Here is a 16,382-nt window from a genome sequence, read left to right as displayed (position 1 = left end):
CTGTTATGGTTTTTTCTATGCTATATATATATATTTGCTACAAACAAACAAACAGAGCAGCCGTGCAGAGGCAGAATGGTTCACTTTAATACATTAGCTCTACATTAATCACAACATAAACTGACACAACAATATAAAACTCACAGCAATAATAGACTGAAGCTCACCAATACTAATACAGCACAACCAGGTACCAGTTATCCAATCAAGATAACTCATGACAGATATATAAGTTTAGCAAATATACTTTACTCTGACAAAAATATACCATCTCACAAAAATATATATCTTTGTAGATTTGAAATACAACTTAGTTTTGCTCCTAATAACTGTATAACACCTCTGTTTATTTAAAGGCTGTGTTTTAAGTTGCTGTTCTGTGTATGGCCTCATCCTTGAGAAAAATACATTGGGACAGAAGAGATTTATAGTTTTATCAAAAATTAAATACATAAATAAAAGTGCAATAAAAATAATGATTTGATTGTGGTCAGTCTTGCAGCATATACTGGTAATTCTGTAAAGTATTGTTTTTAAATTAAACAGTTCATTTGCATTTCTGTGATGAGTGTTGATATATCAGAGTGATGGGTGAACAAACAATCTCTTTATATTATATATATTTATATGAAATATAGTATGTAGAAATCCTGACATGATGCTTATTTCACAGACACAACGTATTGCACAGATAAATGAGATCATCTTGGTTACATGGGTGAGGAGGTGTCTCCTGATCCAGCAGGGGTGAGTGGGGTCATGTCCCAGGGTAGATCGGGTCAGGGCATGACAGAATGATCAGCAGCATCAGCAGTCCCAGTATGAGACACACAGGACTGTGGCTCAGTGCCAGCCCCAGTGATCTCCCTACTGGAAACCAGTACAAATGTAAAGCCATGAAAAATATAATTCATGTGGATTATCTGTGTTTGTGAATCATCTGAAAAAACTGGTTGAAATGATTTTCTGACATTTGATTAAATTTAATTGAACTAAGTTGTTCAGTTAACAGTAAATGCTGTCAGAGCACATATAGTGGCAATTATGCATAGCAAAAAATATATTGCTAGTCATGATATTGTTAATGTTGTGGCCAATCAGTGTTTAACTGAATGAAAACTTTTTTTTAAGTTATCAGTAAACAACAGAATTGCAAAGATTTTGGTGGTTTACCTCTGAAGTCTACAGGCTTGTCCTCCCACGGTGTCAGCACCATAGCTAGAGCTGTCTTCTGAACATTTGACAGAACAGCGATCTGCTCCTGAGTTACTGCAGCTGCCTGCTCATAGGAGAACATGCTGATCTGTCTCTGGTTAAACACCACCTTAAGGAAATGACAAAACATAGAGTAAGAGGAGATCATTTGAAACTTGACAAAATGTAAAATGTACTTCTGGGAATAACATTACCTTATACAACAACATATATAGCATTAAATAACTCTAGGCCATATGATCCCTAATATTCTTTATGACCCTTTATCAACTGGCTAGTTTGACCATGAAACAAGTAGTAAGATTAACTCTATGTGGTTTTTAAAAGGTCTGAAAATGTATTACATTTTGTCATATAAAGGAAGAACTTAACACAACTCTGTAAAAATCCTAATAAAGAGTATATGCTGTGAATATTATTCTGTTGTTTGATTTAATGTCGACTTACACTAAATTTATTTGGTGGTATCATTGAGATAGCTGCAGCTGTCATCCCTTCTATTTGATCTTTCACCAGAGCAGACATGGCCATGTCTGGAAGTCCAGCTGTAAAAAGTGCAAAAATCTTTAAGGAAGGTGAAATACTCATAAATACTGAACTCAAGCCATAAGACAGAGACACACTCTACTGGAGGCAAGAAAACTAATCAGCCCAAGGAAGATAGTGACTGAATGATTGAATGATACCTGCCAAAACTCCAATCTCGATGAAGACCTCGGTTCCCCATGAACTTATGGGTCCAAATGCAAGGCTGTGTGTTAGCAGCCCGACTAGAGCACCCAGTTGCTCCTCTGAACAGGAGAGTGTCAGCTGACCCAGCCAGAGCACCGCCTTACTGCAGCCACCAGAGGGAGAAGTAGCACGATAGGGAGTCAACCCAAGTGCCAACCATCAGATCTCAAAAAACTTTTTTTTTTTTTAAGCTTTTAAGGTGTCAAAACTTTTTTTGCTCACCTGAACTCCACTGCATTGAAAAAGCTCATCTCTGTGGCTTTAGCTCCACACACAATGTATCCCATTGCCACAAGAGTGCTAGAGTCAAGCTGGCTCGGACTCTGCTTGGTGGAGTTCAGTACTGCAGCAAACAGTACAGCCAGCTAGGATGAAAACAACAGTTATGACAAAGCTTTTTTAATGTACACTTAAGTGCCAGTTTATTAGGCACACTTAGCTGAAACTAATGCAGTCTGATACTCACACAGAAGTCAGTATCAGACAGTTCAAACCATATTTTTAACTTAGCCCTAAAATGAAAGCTGTCAGTCTGTTTTAAGAACATCTTGACTGTTAGGCTTCGAGCCAAAGTGATAGAAATTGTCCCATTTTCCAGATATAAATGGACCTAACTGTATGTATTTCTGTGCTTTAGCACAGGCAATATGTTAATTTGTTTGTAAAGCAGCTACCTGTTTGTTGTTCCAGGTACTGACGGTGCCCAGAGCAGCGATGCTCCTCTGCTCAGTCAGTCGGAGGCTGCTCAGCTCATCTACAGACAGTTCTAATGCCAGTCGGCCCAGCTGAGAGACGACATACTGGGAGAACGTGGACACGGGGCCATACATCTTCACACATCATTCCAGAGGAATCCAGTACGGACAAAGCAGACACACTATATCAAAACCTGGACAGAGGAGAAACAACTAACATCTAAGAGCCTGTGAATGGACTAAACCTAGAACAAACCCACCTGTTTGACTTTCTGGAACACTGGGATACGTTGGTAGGATGAGAGGAATGGGTCTTGACCCATCAGCTCCAGACAGTTGGCAAAGGCTGATGAAGACATGCTTGTTAGACTGGTGGAGGTCCAGACCGAAGGAGCTGTTGTCTGCAAAATCTCACAAGTAGGAACTATTGGAATTGCTGGAAAAGGAGACATAAGGACCTGATGAGGAGATGCTGCTGACATACAGCATATGACTGTATACAAACCATGTAACATCAGCAACTTCTCTTCTAAGTATAAACATTGTTTATGTGTTAATTTCTTATACTTCATGTAAATAAATATATACACAGACCATAGACTGTGAATATGTTTCCCATCTTTTCTTGTTATATTAAAATTCTCTCACTAAACATTTGGACCAAGATGTAGGACTATGTCTTTAATTTAGTTGTTTAGTCAAAGCCTTTCCTTTACCCCTTACTCATTTCCTCAGATGTGCATCTATTCCTTTAGAGAGTGCTGTTATTTTTGAGATTTTAGGAATGAAAGTGATGCTCACGTGACTGAGGGCTTATTTTGAGAAATCCCAGGTAAAACTGAAGAACTAACTGCTGTTTTTCAAAGAATTTCGTCCTCTCCGTCTTTTGCCAACAGTGGCTCCCCACATCCCCACGTTCCCAACGATGGTGGCTCATGAACAGCCTCTCAATACGGCCCACAGTCATCAACGCCTGTGGAAACACAGACAACACACTCGTAGAGACACACACTAAAACACACAATGCTGGTTTATGGGAAAACAGGAACTTCACCATCTGATCCTGAAACCTACTGGAGATGCGACACCTGATGGATTTATTTACAGGTTACTCTGGCCTCACATGCCATGAGATCAAGTAACAATCCCAACACCTCTCTTTGGATTTCTGGAGATCAAATAAATCTACAGCAGTGAGTTTCAAATTCTTCTCAGCGTGAGGTGCAAACTGTCCAATCTCCGAGCCATTTACGATGGAATAATAACCGAATGAATAAAAATGCAATAAAAATGACTAACCATGGAAATATCCCACACTTTGTCAGTAGGCAGGAAGAAGAGAAACCAGTCCACCTGACTGAGTGTTGTCTGATTCCAGTTCTTGACTGGCCTGTGAGGCAACATAAGAACAAATCACTATGTTTCTATGTTTCTACCATTTCCCAATGTCTGAAAAGGACAAAACCTGAAAACATAAAACACCATGTTAGAGATACTTTAAAATGTACACAAAACAGGGCTGATTCCATTTCTTTTGTTTAATTTAAATTTCTCCCAATAGAAACAGGAACATTTGCTGATTCATTTACTTTTCAAAATGGCAATAGATTATATACATAAAGCTAAAATCACCCACTTTATATAATGACATGGTTGATGTTTGTCAAGTCTTTGTTCAATTTCATGTGTACAAAATGTGATTTTCATGCCCCAGGCAATACAATCTGAGACAGCGTTACCCGAAGGTGGCAGGTTCCTGCAAGATACGAGCCACAATGTCCATCTTGCTGCTGCTATAGCAGAATCCCCTGAGGAAATCCAGATTGTTAATGAAGAAGTTGCGGTCCAGCTGGTTGAAAATCTCGTCTACGACAAACGTTGCCATAACGCCCAGTGAATGAAACTCCTCCCCAGTGAACACCCCTGTGTACATGCCCTGCAGAGAAAGAATCCACAAAAACAACTAAGAGGCTGCACTGCTGCACACTTAAGCATCACCTCGCTTTCAAACTTCAAATCTTTAATCTTTAATTTTCTTCTTGTTTCTTTATCTTTCTACTTTTTAAAATGGGAAGTGAATCAGTGTCGCTCTACTGACCAGCCTCTGCACTATTTTGTCCACCAGCAGCTCCTGTTTTGTTCTGGGCAGCAGGAGAAAATGATGAGGATCCTGAATAATCAAATTCCTCAGGGTGTCCATCATATCTCTGGTAAACTTCTTAATGGTGCTCACCCTGCAAGCAACCACACAAACACAGAGGAACGACATGCTAAACAATATTTATTCTTAGTCAATATTTCTAAGCAAACAAGGAGGAGAAACAAATGTTTTAAACAGCGTCTGCTACAATTTCTTTGTCAATAGAAACATCAAACCACCTGTCACCTTTTCATAAATAGATGACCATTTCCCTACAATCATTTAGAAATATCTGAAACTTATGTTAACACAGTAATCACGAACCCTAATGCCAACATCTGACTTACGGCATGGACAGGGCAATCTCAGCTCCGAGATCTTTAAGCAGTTCGGCAAGGAAATCAAACTGATGCAGCTCCTCGATCACACACTTTTTCTGTCCAGAAAGACACATGACAAAAGAAAATAAAGATAAGGAACACATGCATTATACCAAAAAGAAAATATATATATATAAGCTCAAGACAGATATTTTAGAAACAGTAAAATAGCATCAATCAAGCAAGTGTGTTTACCAGTGAGGTGTGAAGAAGAGCAGGCTGCTGCCTGAGGAAAGTCAGGATGCTTCTCACTGCAGAAGGTGAGGAATCGGCCCGTATATGTTGCTGTAGGACCGTGCAGCTCACACCTTGTCCTAATGTTCCCAGACTCCTGGTTAGAAACAGAGATTGAGTGTCAGTAGATGCATTTACAGTAACTGTTTTATACTATGTAGTATAGAATAACATGTGAGTGTATACACACCTATCACAGAATATATTTTTACTTACAGAAGATTTTGTTTGACCAGGTTTGGTTTAGTATTCAGCACTTCTCTGAAAATGGCTTTAGACTGTAGAAGAACATGGACAAAGAAAAAAAAAATAGGGAGGGGTAATTTGATATGAGCATAGTTTGTGTTGTTTGTATTCATGAGAAAGTCCTTTCACAGTGTCACTGATGATGACGTCTTTGCTTTTGCTTCTCCGCTAAATAATTTAGCAGCTAATCATGATACTCTCATACACACCTTCTCAGGACAAACAGAGGAAGCATTTTTAATTAGAGGAAGCACAAAGGGATCATAACACAAAGTAAAAGTCATAAGGTCAAGGTAAGAAGGTTTATATATATGATGGTGTAAATTCTATTTCTACATTAGCTTTTTGTGATTATTATCTTCCTTGTGAACTTGAAAATAAGCCTTGAACTTAACTATTTCCCACCCTGTGATTAGCTGGAAAAACGTTTTTAGGAGGTATCCAGCAAATCGTGCTGATGTAAGAAGGGCTGTGTGATACCTGCTGTGTGTTCCAGTGTTTTGTGGATGTTGTGGTGATGTTGTTCACAAGGAAGCGAATCCTGGGCAGGACACTGAGCAAAGGCGTGCAATAGAGCAAAGGATCCGCATCATCCAACCAACCAACGACTTCTGGGAAGCCCTGTGTCAGAGCAGAGGTAAGATAACACAGCCAGCAGTGTAGCAGTGAGAAGATACTGAGGTCTTAATACTATTACAATGTCTCTTTATATATATTATATTATTTATACATTATTTATTGTTCTCACTGTTCCTATTGAATTCTTACATATACATATTTAGAATTAAAAATATTTCCACACAAGTCAATATGTATGCTGCCTCATTCTTATTTGTACCCATAGTTTGGTAGCAATCGCATTGGTCTGTGGCGGGCTGAGGCCCAGTGTGCTTTGAGCCATGTCAGGCAGCAATGACAGCAACTTGTCTGAGGTGAGGGTCAACAACGTCTCCGTCCTCACTCCTATGATAAGGGTCCCGAGCTCCTTCAGCTGATCTGGAGCCGTCAGCTGTGAACAGGGGAAGAAAGTGAAAGTGTCAGCATGAAAGAATGCTAAACCCCATAGTAACTTTACATTTTAATATTTTTAAATGATAACTCACTGTGGTGACTGAAGAAATCTTGTTTATAATTACAGAAGCCTGGAAAATGAGTACACAAATTAATAAAATACATTTCATAATAGTGTATCTGTTGCTCCATCTTTGTAGTATGTTTGCAACAGGTGAAACATTAAAATCCTACATCCTCCCTTTGCCATTACTTCACCATTTCCTGGAATATAAAATAAAGTTTTGTTGGCGTGATCAACCTGCTTGTAAACTCTCAAAACGTCTTATGGCATATAAACTTAACAGCTGTGAGGCTGAGGTGAAAGTAAAAGGCTCCAGGTCAAATGACAGCTGATGGTGAAGTAAAGCTCAGATCTTTGCTCCTGAGCCATCTCACTTCAGGGGTCAGAGTGCTGAAGACCGACTGCCTGCCAGCTGTTCCTCTGGAGCCACAAGCCCAACAAGCTGCCAGGAAACTCAACCATGCACAACAAATATGGGCCAGTGCAGTGAAAGTAAACCCCCACTCACTGGCACCTGACGTTTATCTTACAAAAGGATCAGTTCACTAGTTAAAAACACACTGTAGATGTTGAGTGGCAATAGAAATTAAGTTGCAGATGATGCTTATGTCTTGCATTGCAGATCATTTATGCTCCTCTACCTGTGCAGGGCTGAATGAAACAGAGTTGAGGGCAGGGAGGGCTTCGAGCAGCTGTGACGGTGTGAGAGCCTGCAGGAAAGTGACACCCAGCAAGGGCAGGAGGTGGGCGAGCTCCGCCAGTCGCCCAGGACTGATAGAGGAGGGGACCTTTAACTCTGTGCTGTTCAGTAACACATTGGAAATCTGGGCAAGCACAGAGACAGCACATACATAATAAACACATTTTAAAACCTTAAACAAAAGCACAAATGTGGATAAACTATTTGAATCTATCTCACCAGATAGCTGGGCAGACTGAGTCCGTCACGAGAGCAGTTCATAACGATGTTCTGGATGACACTGAAGGTCTCGGTTCCTTTGTATACGAGCAGGTCCTTTGGGTCTGCCAGGCACGCGAGATTACCCAGCCTGAAATCACAAACACTGTTTAACAACACACACACCTGGAAACAGATGAGAGATTTATATAAGACATTATGGTTAAATTTACATTTTATTAAAATGATGTGTGCACATATTAGCATAGTAAGTAGATCATAATATACATAATATTACAATTATTGTACAGATCATTAGGTTCACAAAAGCCAAAAAGTAAAGTATTAGTACATAAAACTCGTAACATGTTATGTTTTTTCAATAGCTATATTTATATGACTAAATATAATTATTGTAATTACTGATACAGATAGATATGATTCAATTGTTCCTACCTGATAAAATCCGTGGCTGTCAGGTTTTTGTAGGTGCCAATGACGCTCTGAGCTATGAATTCCTGTTTTAGAGGAGTAAGGGTGTTTCTCTTCAACACATCCAACCCGTCCAACAGCTGTGGACATTACAAAAATATTTTGAGAGAAACATTTAGTAGGAAAACAGCAATTTGTGTTTTTTGCAACAAGCTTTATATTTAGGAGATCAAAAGAAGTGGCAAAAGTCTTTTTAACACTAAGTAAGACAGAAAATAAACACAAAACATTAAACTATTAACCTAAAATATTATCATATTAATGTTTGAGTGCTGAAAGCTCGGTAACAATATACTGTATCTTCTGCTCATTGTCAATTCAAGTGTTCCTATCTTTACTTATTGAACATCAGCCAACAACACCTAAGACACACAACGGTGGTCACAAAGACTGAAGAGCCTGTCTGCGCTTCCTTCAGACCAGTATGTGAAGTGACTCCGCCGTGCCCCGGGGCTAATCGAACTCAAAGAGTCGTGGCTGCTCGGGTTTCCCCACCAGGTGTCAGAGCTCAGAGGACTGTTACCTGAGCAGATGTGAGGTGTTGGAAGTTGTAGAAGGGCAAGTAGGCGATCAGGTTTCCAGTGTCCCTGATGAAGGACTGATCACCTGTGGTGATGTTAGATAAGGACATAACTTTGCTGTACCACAGGCCAAATGCATCGCGCTGGTCCATAGTCAAACGCCCCAAGTTTCTGTTAATAGTCTCCCTCCTAAAAAAAAACAAGAAGTGCCCTTTAATGTGATGTGATGTGCTGGACCTGCTGCTTTGTAACAGTTTTATGTGACATTGGGCAAACGCTGTATTTTGAAGAACACGGGCTGGCAACAGGTTTTGACAGGGTGGTGTGGTATCGGGATGTTTGCAGATTACAGCTGGCAGCTGCCTCCACTTTCCACCATGTAGATTTGCTTCTCCTGTCTTCTAGTTGTTCTATGTGCACTGTGCTGACAAAAACCTCCCTCAGGGAATATTAACTACGATTGATTCAGATGGTAAAGACCAAAGCAGTGTATCAGCACCGCTTTATGCACATCTGTAGTTACGTACGTTTGTGACTGAAGGTTCAACACAGCTATCTTGTCATTCTGTCTGTTTAACTCAGTCTTGTTAACCCAATAGAAAATACTTACACATACATTATAAGCTCCGTCTGGATTGAAATCTAGTCTGTGAACTCTTTTTCCGTCACTTGCTATGTATAATGCATACTCCTGGCATCTCGGGGTGCAATGATACATCGCTTCTAACACAAGTCTGACACCAGGGATGTGATCAGATGGAAGCTTAATGCAGGCAAGTGAGATTACATGATTGTGTTGACATTCACTACATAATCTTTACACATGTAACACAGAGAAAATATGCTGTAACCATCTAGTTTGACTCATGCCAGTGATGCGTTCAGTGAAGTCTCATGATCATGTGTAACAACAGATATTATAATAATATTATGGAGCTCATTACTGTGTATTTGGTCCTCCCGACCTGCTTGCCATCGTCACTTACACATTGATGTTGTTCTGCAATAAGGGCAAAGCTAGGATGTCAGATGTGGTGGCTGAGGTCAACAGAGGAGCCAGGTCAGGAAACAGACTACCATCCTTAACCAGGTGGGTCTGGAACAGCACTGATATCATAGTAGACAGGTACTTATCAGGCAACTGGAAAACAGAAGAGAAGAAACAGTTAACTGTGACCTACTGTTAACTGTGATCATGAAACAGAGGACTAAGATTCCACCTAGGAATAAAAACATGGTTAGTGAATAGGTTTGAGATGATTATTCACCTGCAGTGTGTCCTTGTTGATGGTGTAGTACTGAAGGATCAGTCTGATGGTGGTGATGTGAGTTGCACTGAGCACTGACCTCAGGCTGCTCAGCGGTATGTTGAAGTACTCCTAAGAAGGACGAGCACATTAGAGAATTAGGCAAAAACAAACATGAAAAACAAGACATGTAAATATTTTCAGTCCACATTTAGGGGGTGACACACGTTACCTTAATGACAAAGAATTCACCAGTGGTCACATCTCTTGATGTCTGCATCAAACTGGTTAGTACTCTCTACAGGAGGAAAACATGTACAACTCAGTTACACTATTTATAGAGGGACTAATGGAAACATGTAATCTAGGAGCCTGTTTGAACATTTTTCTTGTAATTGTCAAGCTTGAGGCAGTAGAGATTACACCAAGAGGAAGAGATTAATCGTGTTGATGATAGGAGTGTAACCGTGCACCAGCTGTACACTGCTGGTGCACGGTCACTAATGCCAACTGGTACAGATTAATAATTATATTAACTACGAAGTCAATTAAATGTTCAACACAGAAACTGATTTGAACCTTTGTGAATAAATGATGATGGAGAAAATGTATTCACATTACACTCTGATTACCAGAGGAACTTTCCAAGAAAAGTGCTTGATACTTGATGCTTAGTCACACTTTAGAACTTGTGATACAGTTGTTGTTAACCAACAGACTCATGTTCATTTGAATAATATAATATAATATAATATAATATAATATAATATAATATAATATAATATAATATAATATAATATAATATAATATAATATAAGGATGCTAATAAAAAATATAGCAAATAGTCAATACAGTATATAGTACTGACTAAGTCAGTAGTTAGTATTTCTACACTGTACTGGTACTTTTACCTTAGTTAGTTCTCATTATATATATATATATATATATCAGATATACTTATACTGTGAGACATTAAACTCTAGTATGTTTATGTTGCAGTAGTAAAAAACATCTGCTTTATCCAACGACAACAAGATCTCCACAATCAAACTACCTACCCCAAAGCACTGCAGCACCACCCTCTTTTTGTCGAAGTTGTTCTCGCTCTCAAGATAGCGAACTACAGACCCCAACACACTGAATCTTATGTTCTCTGTGACATGTAGCGAGGTGTTCTGGACCTCCTCGAGGGCCAACAGGATCACCACGGTAGTGCTGACTGCCTGGTCCCACAGAGTAGCCACAGGTGGAGTCAATTGACTCTCCACCCTGGACTTCAGACTGTCTGCCCAGCAGCGCACCATCATCTGCAGGGCCATATTCTGGCTGGCCCCCGGCTGACAGGCTGTGTTGAAATCAGCTGAGCAGCTCCAGTTGAATTGTTTTACTAGGTTTCTTGCCAGACAGAAGTTGGGATCAACTGTGGTGGTGGTGGTGCTGTTATTGTTGGTGGTAGTGTAGTTGGTGTATGTGCTACACATGCGGCTCACCCACTTACTAGACGGCTCTTGGGACAGCAAAACGAGGAGACCCGAGTCAGGGCAGACAGAGGACACAAAATTGACCTGGTCATGTTCCCAGCACAGAGCCAGAAGTGCTACATCTGGAAGAGATGTACTCCAGCTGGGGTACTGGCACTGCTCAGAGGCCTTGAAACCAGTCAGGCCGCCACCCTGTCCCTCAGTGCCACCACCAGGAGACGTCGTTGGAGATGAGTGGTTGGCACAGTACTGTATCAACCAGGTGTTGTCCTGATTGGCCAACAGATTCTGAAGAACTGTGTCGTTTTTGCAGACTTTGGAGGTGAAGTTAAGTGGGTCAATCTCAGCGCACAGGGCTAGCTCGGTCATGTCTACGATGATGGGATTGGTCCAGTCCAAGTATCTGCACACCTAAAGTACAGATAATATAAGAAAAAAATCAAATACAAATCCTGCAAAGTTGAGTTGTAACATTTTAACTTTACTGTTTTTCCATGTAGGGATTATTACTGCTGTCATGTTTGTTCAATGGGATCCGAAGTCTGATTTCACATTACAAATCTATATATTATATTCATATTAAATGTTCACATAATATATTCAAATGTGAAATAATCAGACAGTTACTCAACTATTTGTAGGGCATCAATCCATTGAACAAAGTCGATTTTTAGATGATGATGACAAATGACCTACTAAAGCCCAGTACTCATTACCTACCTAGAGATTTGTATGTGTATTTTACCTTGTGGCTTTTTACATCTCCAGAATTAAACAGTTGAACTAAAGTTGGTTATGAATCAAACTTTCATTTATTTCCACATTTTCCTTTATTTTTTGCACTTTAAAAACTCTTTACTTTCTGTCATTGCCATCTCTTATGCAGGTACAACACTCACCTGTGGTAGCACCTCTTTATCCAATAGGCCTGTGCACACTGACGATAACCACGTGTTCATGGGGTTTTCTAAAAGCTTGTCATAAATGGACCCCTGGCAGCAGACATTCTTCTCGAAGGCAGGCTGATCGTACTCCCAGCAGAGGCCGACCACTGAAACGTCCACCTGCCGGTTTCCCCAAGTGTAGTAGTCACACCAGTCTGAGATGCTCAAGGCCGGGCTGGGCTCAGGGGTGAACGAGGCAAGGGAAGTGTTGCAGTGACCTTCAAGCCAGTAATTTTCCTTTTTTTGCAGAAGGCTGTTTAGAAACGTCTTATTGGAGCACACTCCCAGAGTAAAGCCACTCTGATCGAGGCGGATGCATTCTAACAAAACATCAGTGGTAATTTGTGCCACATGCCAGTCCGAGTAACTGCACGAATCCAACATGAATGAATTCTCGTCAGTGAGCGGTGGTAGAAAGGGCGCGATTGTGCAGTTAGGCAAAAACTGGATGTTGTTGGGGTTGGAGAACAGAAGCATGAAGAATCCAGTGTGATGACAGATGAGGTCGACCAGTCTAGAACTGTCCAGGGTCATGCAGAACTCCATTAACGAGGGGCCCACCACGATCATGGGCTGGCTAATCCACTGCTCATAGGCACAGATTTCCTTCACCATGTACCCAAGATCTGCAGAGGAGTTAGCACAGTATGTATACAGCCAGCTGTTGGTCTGGTCTGAGACAAGCTTCCTCATCAACGAAGCATTGTTACACACATGCTTCACGAACTCCTCACGTTCGTTGTCGCTGCACACAGTCACAAGCACCGGGTCCACCACGGTGTTGTCCAACCAGCTGCTGTAGCTACAGGCGAGCTGTTTGAGGTTGGGAGCTGCTCTGGCTACTCGACCAGGTGCAGAAAGAGTCTTAGAGGCAGGGCTGGGTGGTATGTCCCCAGCACTGCAGTCAGATGACCTGCTGAGGAGCGGAGATATCAGTGCTTGGATAACATAACACATGTTGCTCCACACCTGCTCTATCTGGGTGGGGCTCAGGGAGCTTAGGGCCTGGCAGAAGGTGACCACAGATGTAGATCCCACTTTTGAACCTGTGAGGATGTCGGCACACAGGGTGTCATTGAACCTGGCCAGATTGTGGCGGTCACAACTTAGAACAACGTCCTGGTTGTCATTAGTGTAATTTTTCGCCTGGGAGGGGCTGCGTTGGAACGGGATGCTGGAAGGATTCTGGCACTCTGGGCCTGGATATGTGCACACAGACTGATCTGAAGCCAGGAAGATGTCCAGGAGGATGTCAATGAAGGAGTTAGTGAACGACCAGCTCACATTGTTGTTAATTCCCCTACACAGAAAAAGCATTTAGTGTGACACAATCAGATCGAGGTAAATCCCTTCCAATATCAAAGTCCTTGTTTGTCCCTGACCATGTTCCCCTGGTGTGATTCAGTCAAAGTATAGTAACTAAAAGATTTTTTTTTTTTTACTTAAAATGCTGCAGCTTTGGAACGTATCCACCTAATGTGACTAATTCAGAAGGTTGAAGTCCTATATATTGTCCAGATAAAGGTTTCTCACAGAGGAATGACTTTCCATTTTCTTCCCAATCATTTATACAGGAAGCATCTTTTGGGGTTGATTTCTTAGGAGGAACTGATAAAGCACGAACAACCTGTTTCAGTGGTGCTAATGTATGTATGTATTTACTGACTTACCACATAATGAGCTGCGTGAGATCTCCTGCAAAACAAGTGGGAAACAATCTAATCAAAATAAAGAATCTGTAATAAAATAAATTTGACATAACACACCTGTGTCTACACAAAAAACATTATGTCACTATTCAAATGTTCACACCAATAAAAACAATAATACTTTACCTTCCTCACAGGTCTCTGTTCCTTCTAAAGATGGCAACCTTATTCCAAACTGTAAAGCTATTTGGATGTAATCCACTGGTACTTGGAGTAACGTTGCCATGAACTGTGAGGCATAAACCACAGTTGAATCCATAAGGTTCCTCACAGCATTTATCAGATTCCCAGAAAGAGGAATGCTTGACAGAATATTTATCAGTGTGTCCAGAAAGCCATCCGATGCCGTTGCTGTGGATTCCCCCATCCTGAGGTAGGAACCGAAGAAGCTGTTTGTCTGTGTGTCACCGTTCGGAGAAGAGCACGTCTGGGATCTCAGAGAGGACACAAACGACAGCAGAGGCTTTCCTAACTCCAGAGACACAGTCTTTGTCAGTTCTGCCTCCAGTCCACAGCCCGGTCTCCCAGACAAAAGACACACTAAAGTTTTGGGGAGGTCATCTATGAACCTCTCTCTCAGCAGTGGTTGGAAGAGAGTATACAAGTTATTCAACACACCAAAATATCCATCTATGTAGAAACCGTTAGTAAAGCTGCGAGTGTTTTCATTCTGACTGGACAACGAGTGGATCTGATCGATAACTTTCTGGATATCTTCCTCCAATGCTGTGGCCTGGTCAGACGTCTGGTCAGCATTTCTTTGTATTGATTCAGGCTGCGAAGATGCTGGCTTGACATCACACATGATGCCTAAAAATAAAAAAACAAAACATAAAATCTATTTCTTACTGTTTATGTCCATGGTGACAACTGTGAAAACCTCTCAACTTGGCTTTTGTAAAGATGGAATAAAGTGCGTTTGTGGGATTTTTGTTTCCAAACTTTATTTAATCTTCATTCTCATTGAGGTTTGCAGATTTAATCAGGAGAAAGTAGCAGTATCAATAAAATCTAATTAAAACAAAACTATTTTTATTCATATTTTATAAATTAACCAATATAACTCGACAATATTACGTTTATTCTATGGGTTATTGAGTAAATCCTATAAATCAATCAAGCTTCATTCACTTTGTACAGTTAGATACAGACCACATGACACTGCCACCTCAAAATAAATGTTCTACACCACTACATTTTTTTGGTAATCTGACAATGCCTGGTGGGTTTTAAGTTTTAGTTAAGGCTAGTCTAGGCTGTTTTGTACTCACCAAATAGGATGCACATCATGCAAGCAGCTGATGTTGCCCACATTGTGTCTCCACAATTCAATGCAAGCAGGCGCCTACTCCGGAGAACAGTGGAAATATTCCCTTTTTATTTTATCCTGTTGATGCAGCAGAGATATTTGGTTTAGGCAGAAGAGGCGGATTGAGAAAAGACTTCATACTGTTCAACTGTACAGAGTAAGTCTTCAACAGGCTGTTGCTCATCGTCCAAACTTCATCTCTGCCCATCAGGCCGAGGTGATGATCCCTCTTCCGTACCACTGTGCTCCCAGAGGCTGCAGGCACCTCACCTCTGTGTTTACTTGCAACTCTACACCTGGTCTGGAAGCAGCGTAATGAAAGACACCGGTAAAGGGGAAAAAGTAGGTGCGAAATGAGGGCTGTGAAACCCAGAAGGGGTTAAGGCAACAAGCTCGGCCGCAGGTGTTCAATTATTAACCACGTGTGTTCCTCAATGTGAAACCGGAGTCCTGCCAGAGGAGTCAGAAGACACCAGACTGACTCCTGGAGGATTCACATCACAACTGCTGAAAGAGACTCTGGTAGACAACTCATAACTCCCACACAACCTGACGTTACTATGAAAATAACCAATTTGAAACACTTTAAATCACAGAAAGGCATTTTTAAAATGTTAGAGTATAGGAGTCAGGATAACAGGCTACTTTTTTAGCATTTTATAGCATCTGTAGGATGGAAAATTAAATAGCTGTTAAATCTAAATAAAACTGGGCCAGTCGATACTGTCTGGCCTTATTACTGTAATTAACCTCTTTACACAAAAGTATCTACTTGAGTAACTGTTAGTCACACTAAACCTCTTTTCTTCTGTAAATTGTCACTGCTTTTCAGCATAAACTCAGACTGTGATGAGAAATAAAAACAAAGGGCATGCAAGAGGTTTTTAACTTTAAAACTTTTTTTTAGAAAGTCAGTGTAACTGTATATACACTTTACAATAGTATATCACTATATAACAAAGATGTCTTAAAACATTTTAAATACATCTTTAGCACAAATAGCAGTTCTTGCAAGTAAAATGGGCTTAACGGATGCTGAAAAAGAAAATCATTAACACAACTGG

General features: G+C 40.7%; 2 protein-coding genes across 2 annotated transcripts; both read right to left on the bottom strand.

The window, feature by feature from the left end:
- Positions 1 to 52: 52 nt before the first annotated feature.
- On the bottom strand, positions 53 to 10,168 carry strc1 (stereocilin 1). The gene is made up of 24 exons (XM_033325911.1): positions 10,108 to 10,168; positions 9,897 to 10,007; positions 9,615 to 9,769; positions 8,631 to 8,817; positions 8,072 to 8,187; positions 7,637 to 7,766; positions 7,359 to 7,541; positions 6,746 to 6,784; positions 6,481 to 6,651; positions 6,123 to 6,263; positions 5,613 to 5,674; positions 5,358 to 5,493; positions 5,130 to 5,218; positions 4,741 to 4,876; positions 4,382 to 4,578; positions 3,942 to 4,032; positions 3,444 to 3,615; positions 2,903 to 3,078; positions 2,622 to 2,777; positions 2,170 to 2,312; positions 1,902 to 2,050; positions 1,663 to 1,760; positions 1,174 to 1,324; positions 53 to 870 (listed from the first exon to the last, which is right to left on the bottom strand). Exons 1-24 carry the CDS (start codon positions 10,153 to 10,155, stop codon positions 758 to 760), a joined length of 3,150 nt encoding a protein of 1,049 aa, XP_033181802.1. The 5' UTR covers positions 10,156 to 10,168; the 3' UTR covers positions 53 to 757.
- A 654-nt stretch (positions 10,169 to 10,822) lies between these two features.
- On the bottom strand, positions 10,823 to 14,814 carry LOC117152843. The gene is made up of 4 exons (XM_033325934.1): positions 14,136 to 14,814; positions 13,971 to 13,995; positions 12,256 to 13,600; positions 10,823 to 11,767 (listed from the first exon to the last, which is right to left on the bottom strand). The coding sequence occupies exons 1-4, from the start codon at positions 14,812 to 14,814 to the stop codon at positions 10,823 to 10,825; spliced, it is 2,994 nt and encodes a 997-aa protein (XP_033181825.1).
- Between the last annotated feature and the right edge of the window lie 1,568 nt (positions 14,815 to 16,382).

This window comes from Anabas testudineus, chromosome 3 (genome assembly GCF_900324465.2).
Source record: "Anabas testudineus chromosome 3, fAnaTes1.2, whole genome shotgun sequence".
In the NCBI taxonomy this organism is placed as follows: Eukaryota; Metazoa; Chordata; class Actinopteri; order Anabantiformes; family Anabantidae; genus Anabas; species Anabas testudineus.
Note: the sequence above shows the minus strand (reverse complement) of the source record. Positions and strands in the feature narration are given on the sequence as shown.

Excerpts from the sequence above, each read along its gene's own strand:
- strc1 (XM_033325911.1), bottom strand. The coding sequence starts at position 10,155 with ATGCAGACATCAAGAGATGTGACCACTGGTGAATTCTTTGTCATTAAG. Across the intron at positions 8,818-9,614 it reads TTGCAGAACAACATCAATGT|GAGGGAGACTATTAACAGAA; the intron begins GTAAGTGACGAT and ends GTTTTTTTTTAG. Across the intron at positions 1,761-1,901 it reads CGAGATTGGAGTTTTGGCAG|CTGGACTTCCAGACATGGCC; the intron begins GTATCATTCAAT and ends CACTTTTTACAG.
- LOC117152843 (XM_033325934.1), bottom strand. The coding sequence starts at position 14,814 with ATGTGTGATGTCAAGCCAGCATCTTCGCAGCCTGAATCAATACAAAGA. Across the intron at positions 13,996-14,135 it reads AACAGAGACCTGTGAGGAAG|GAGATCTCACGCAGCTCATT; the intron begins GTAAAGTATTAT and ends CTTGTTTTGCAG. Across the intron at positions 13,601-13,970 it reads CTCACGCAGCTCATTATGTG|GGGAATTAACAACAATGTGA; the intron begins GTAAGTCAGTAA and ends TTTTCTGTGTAG.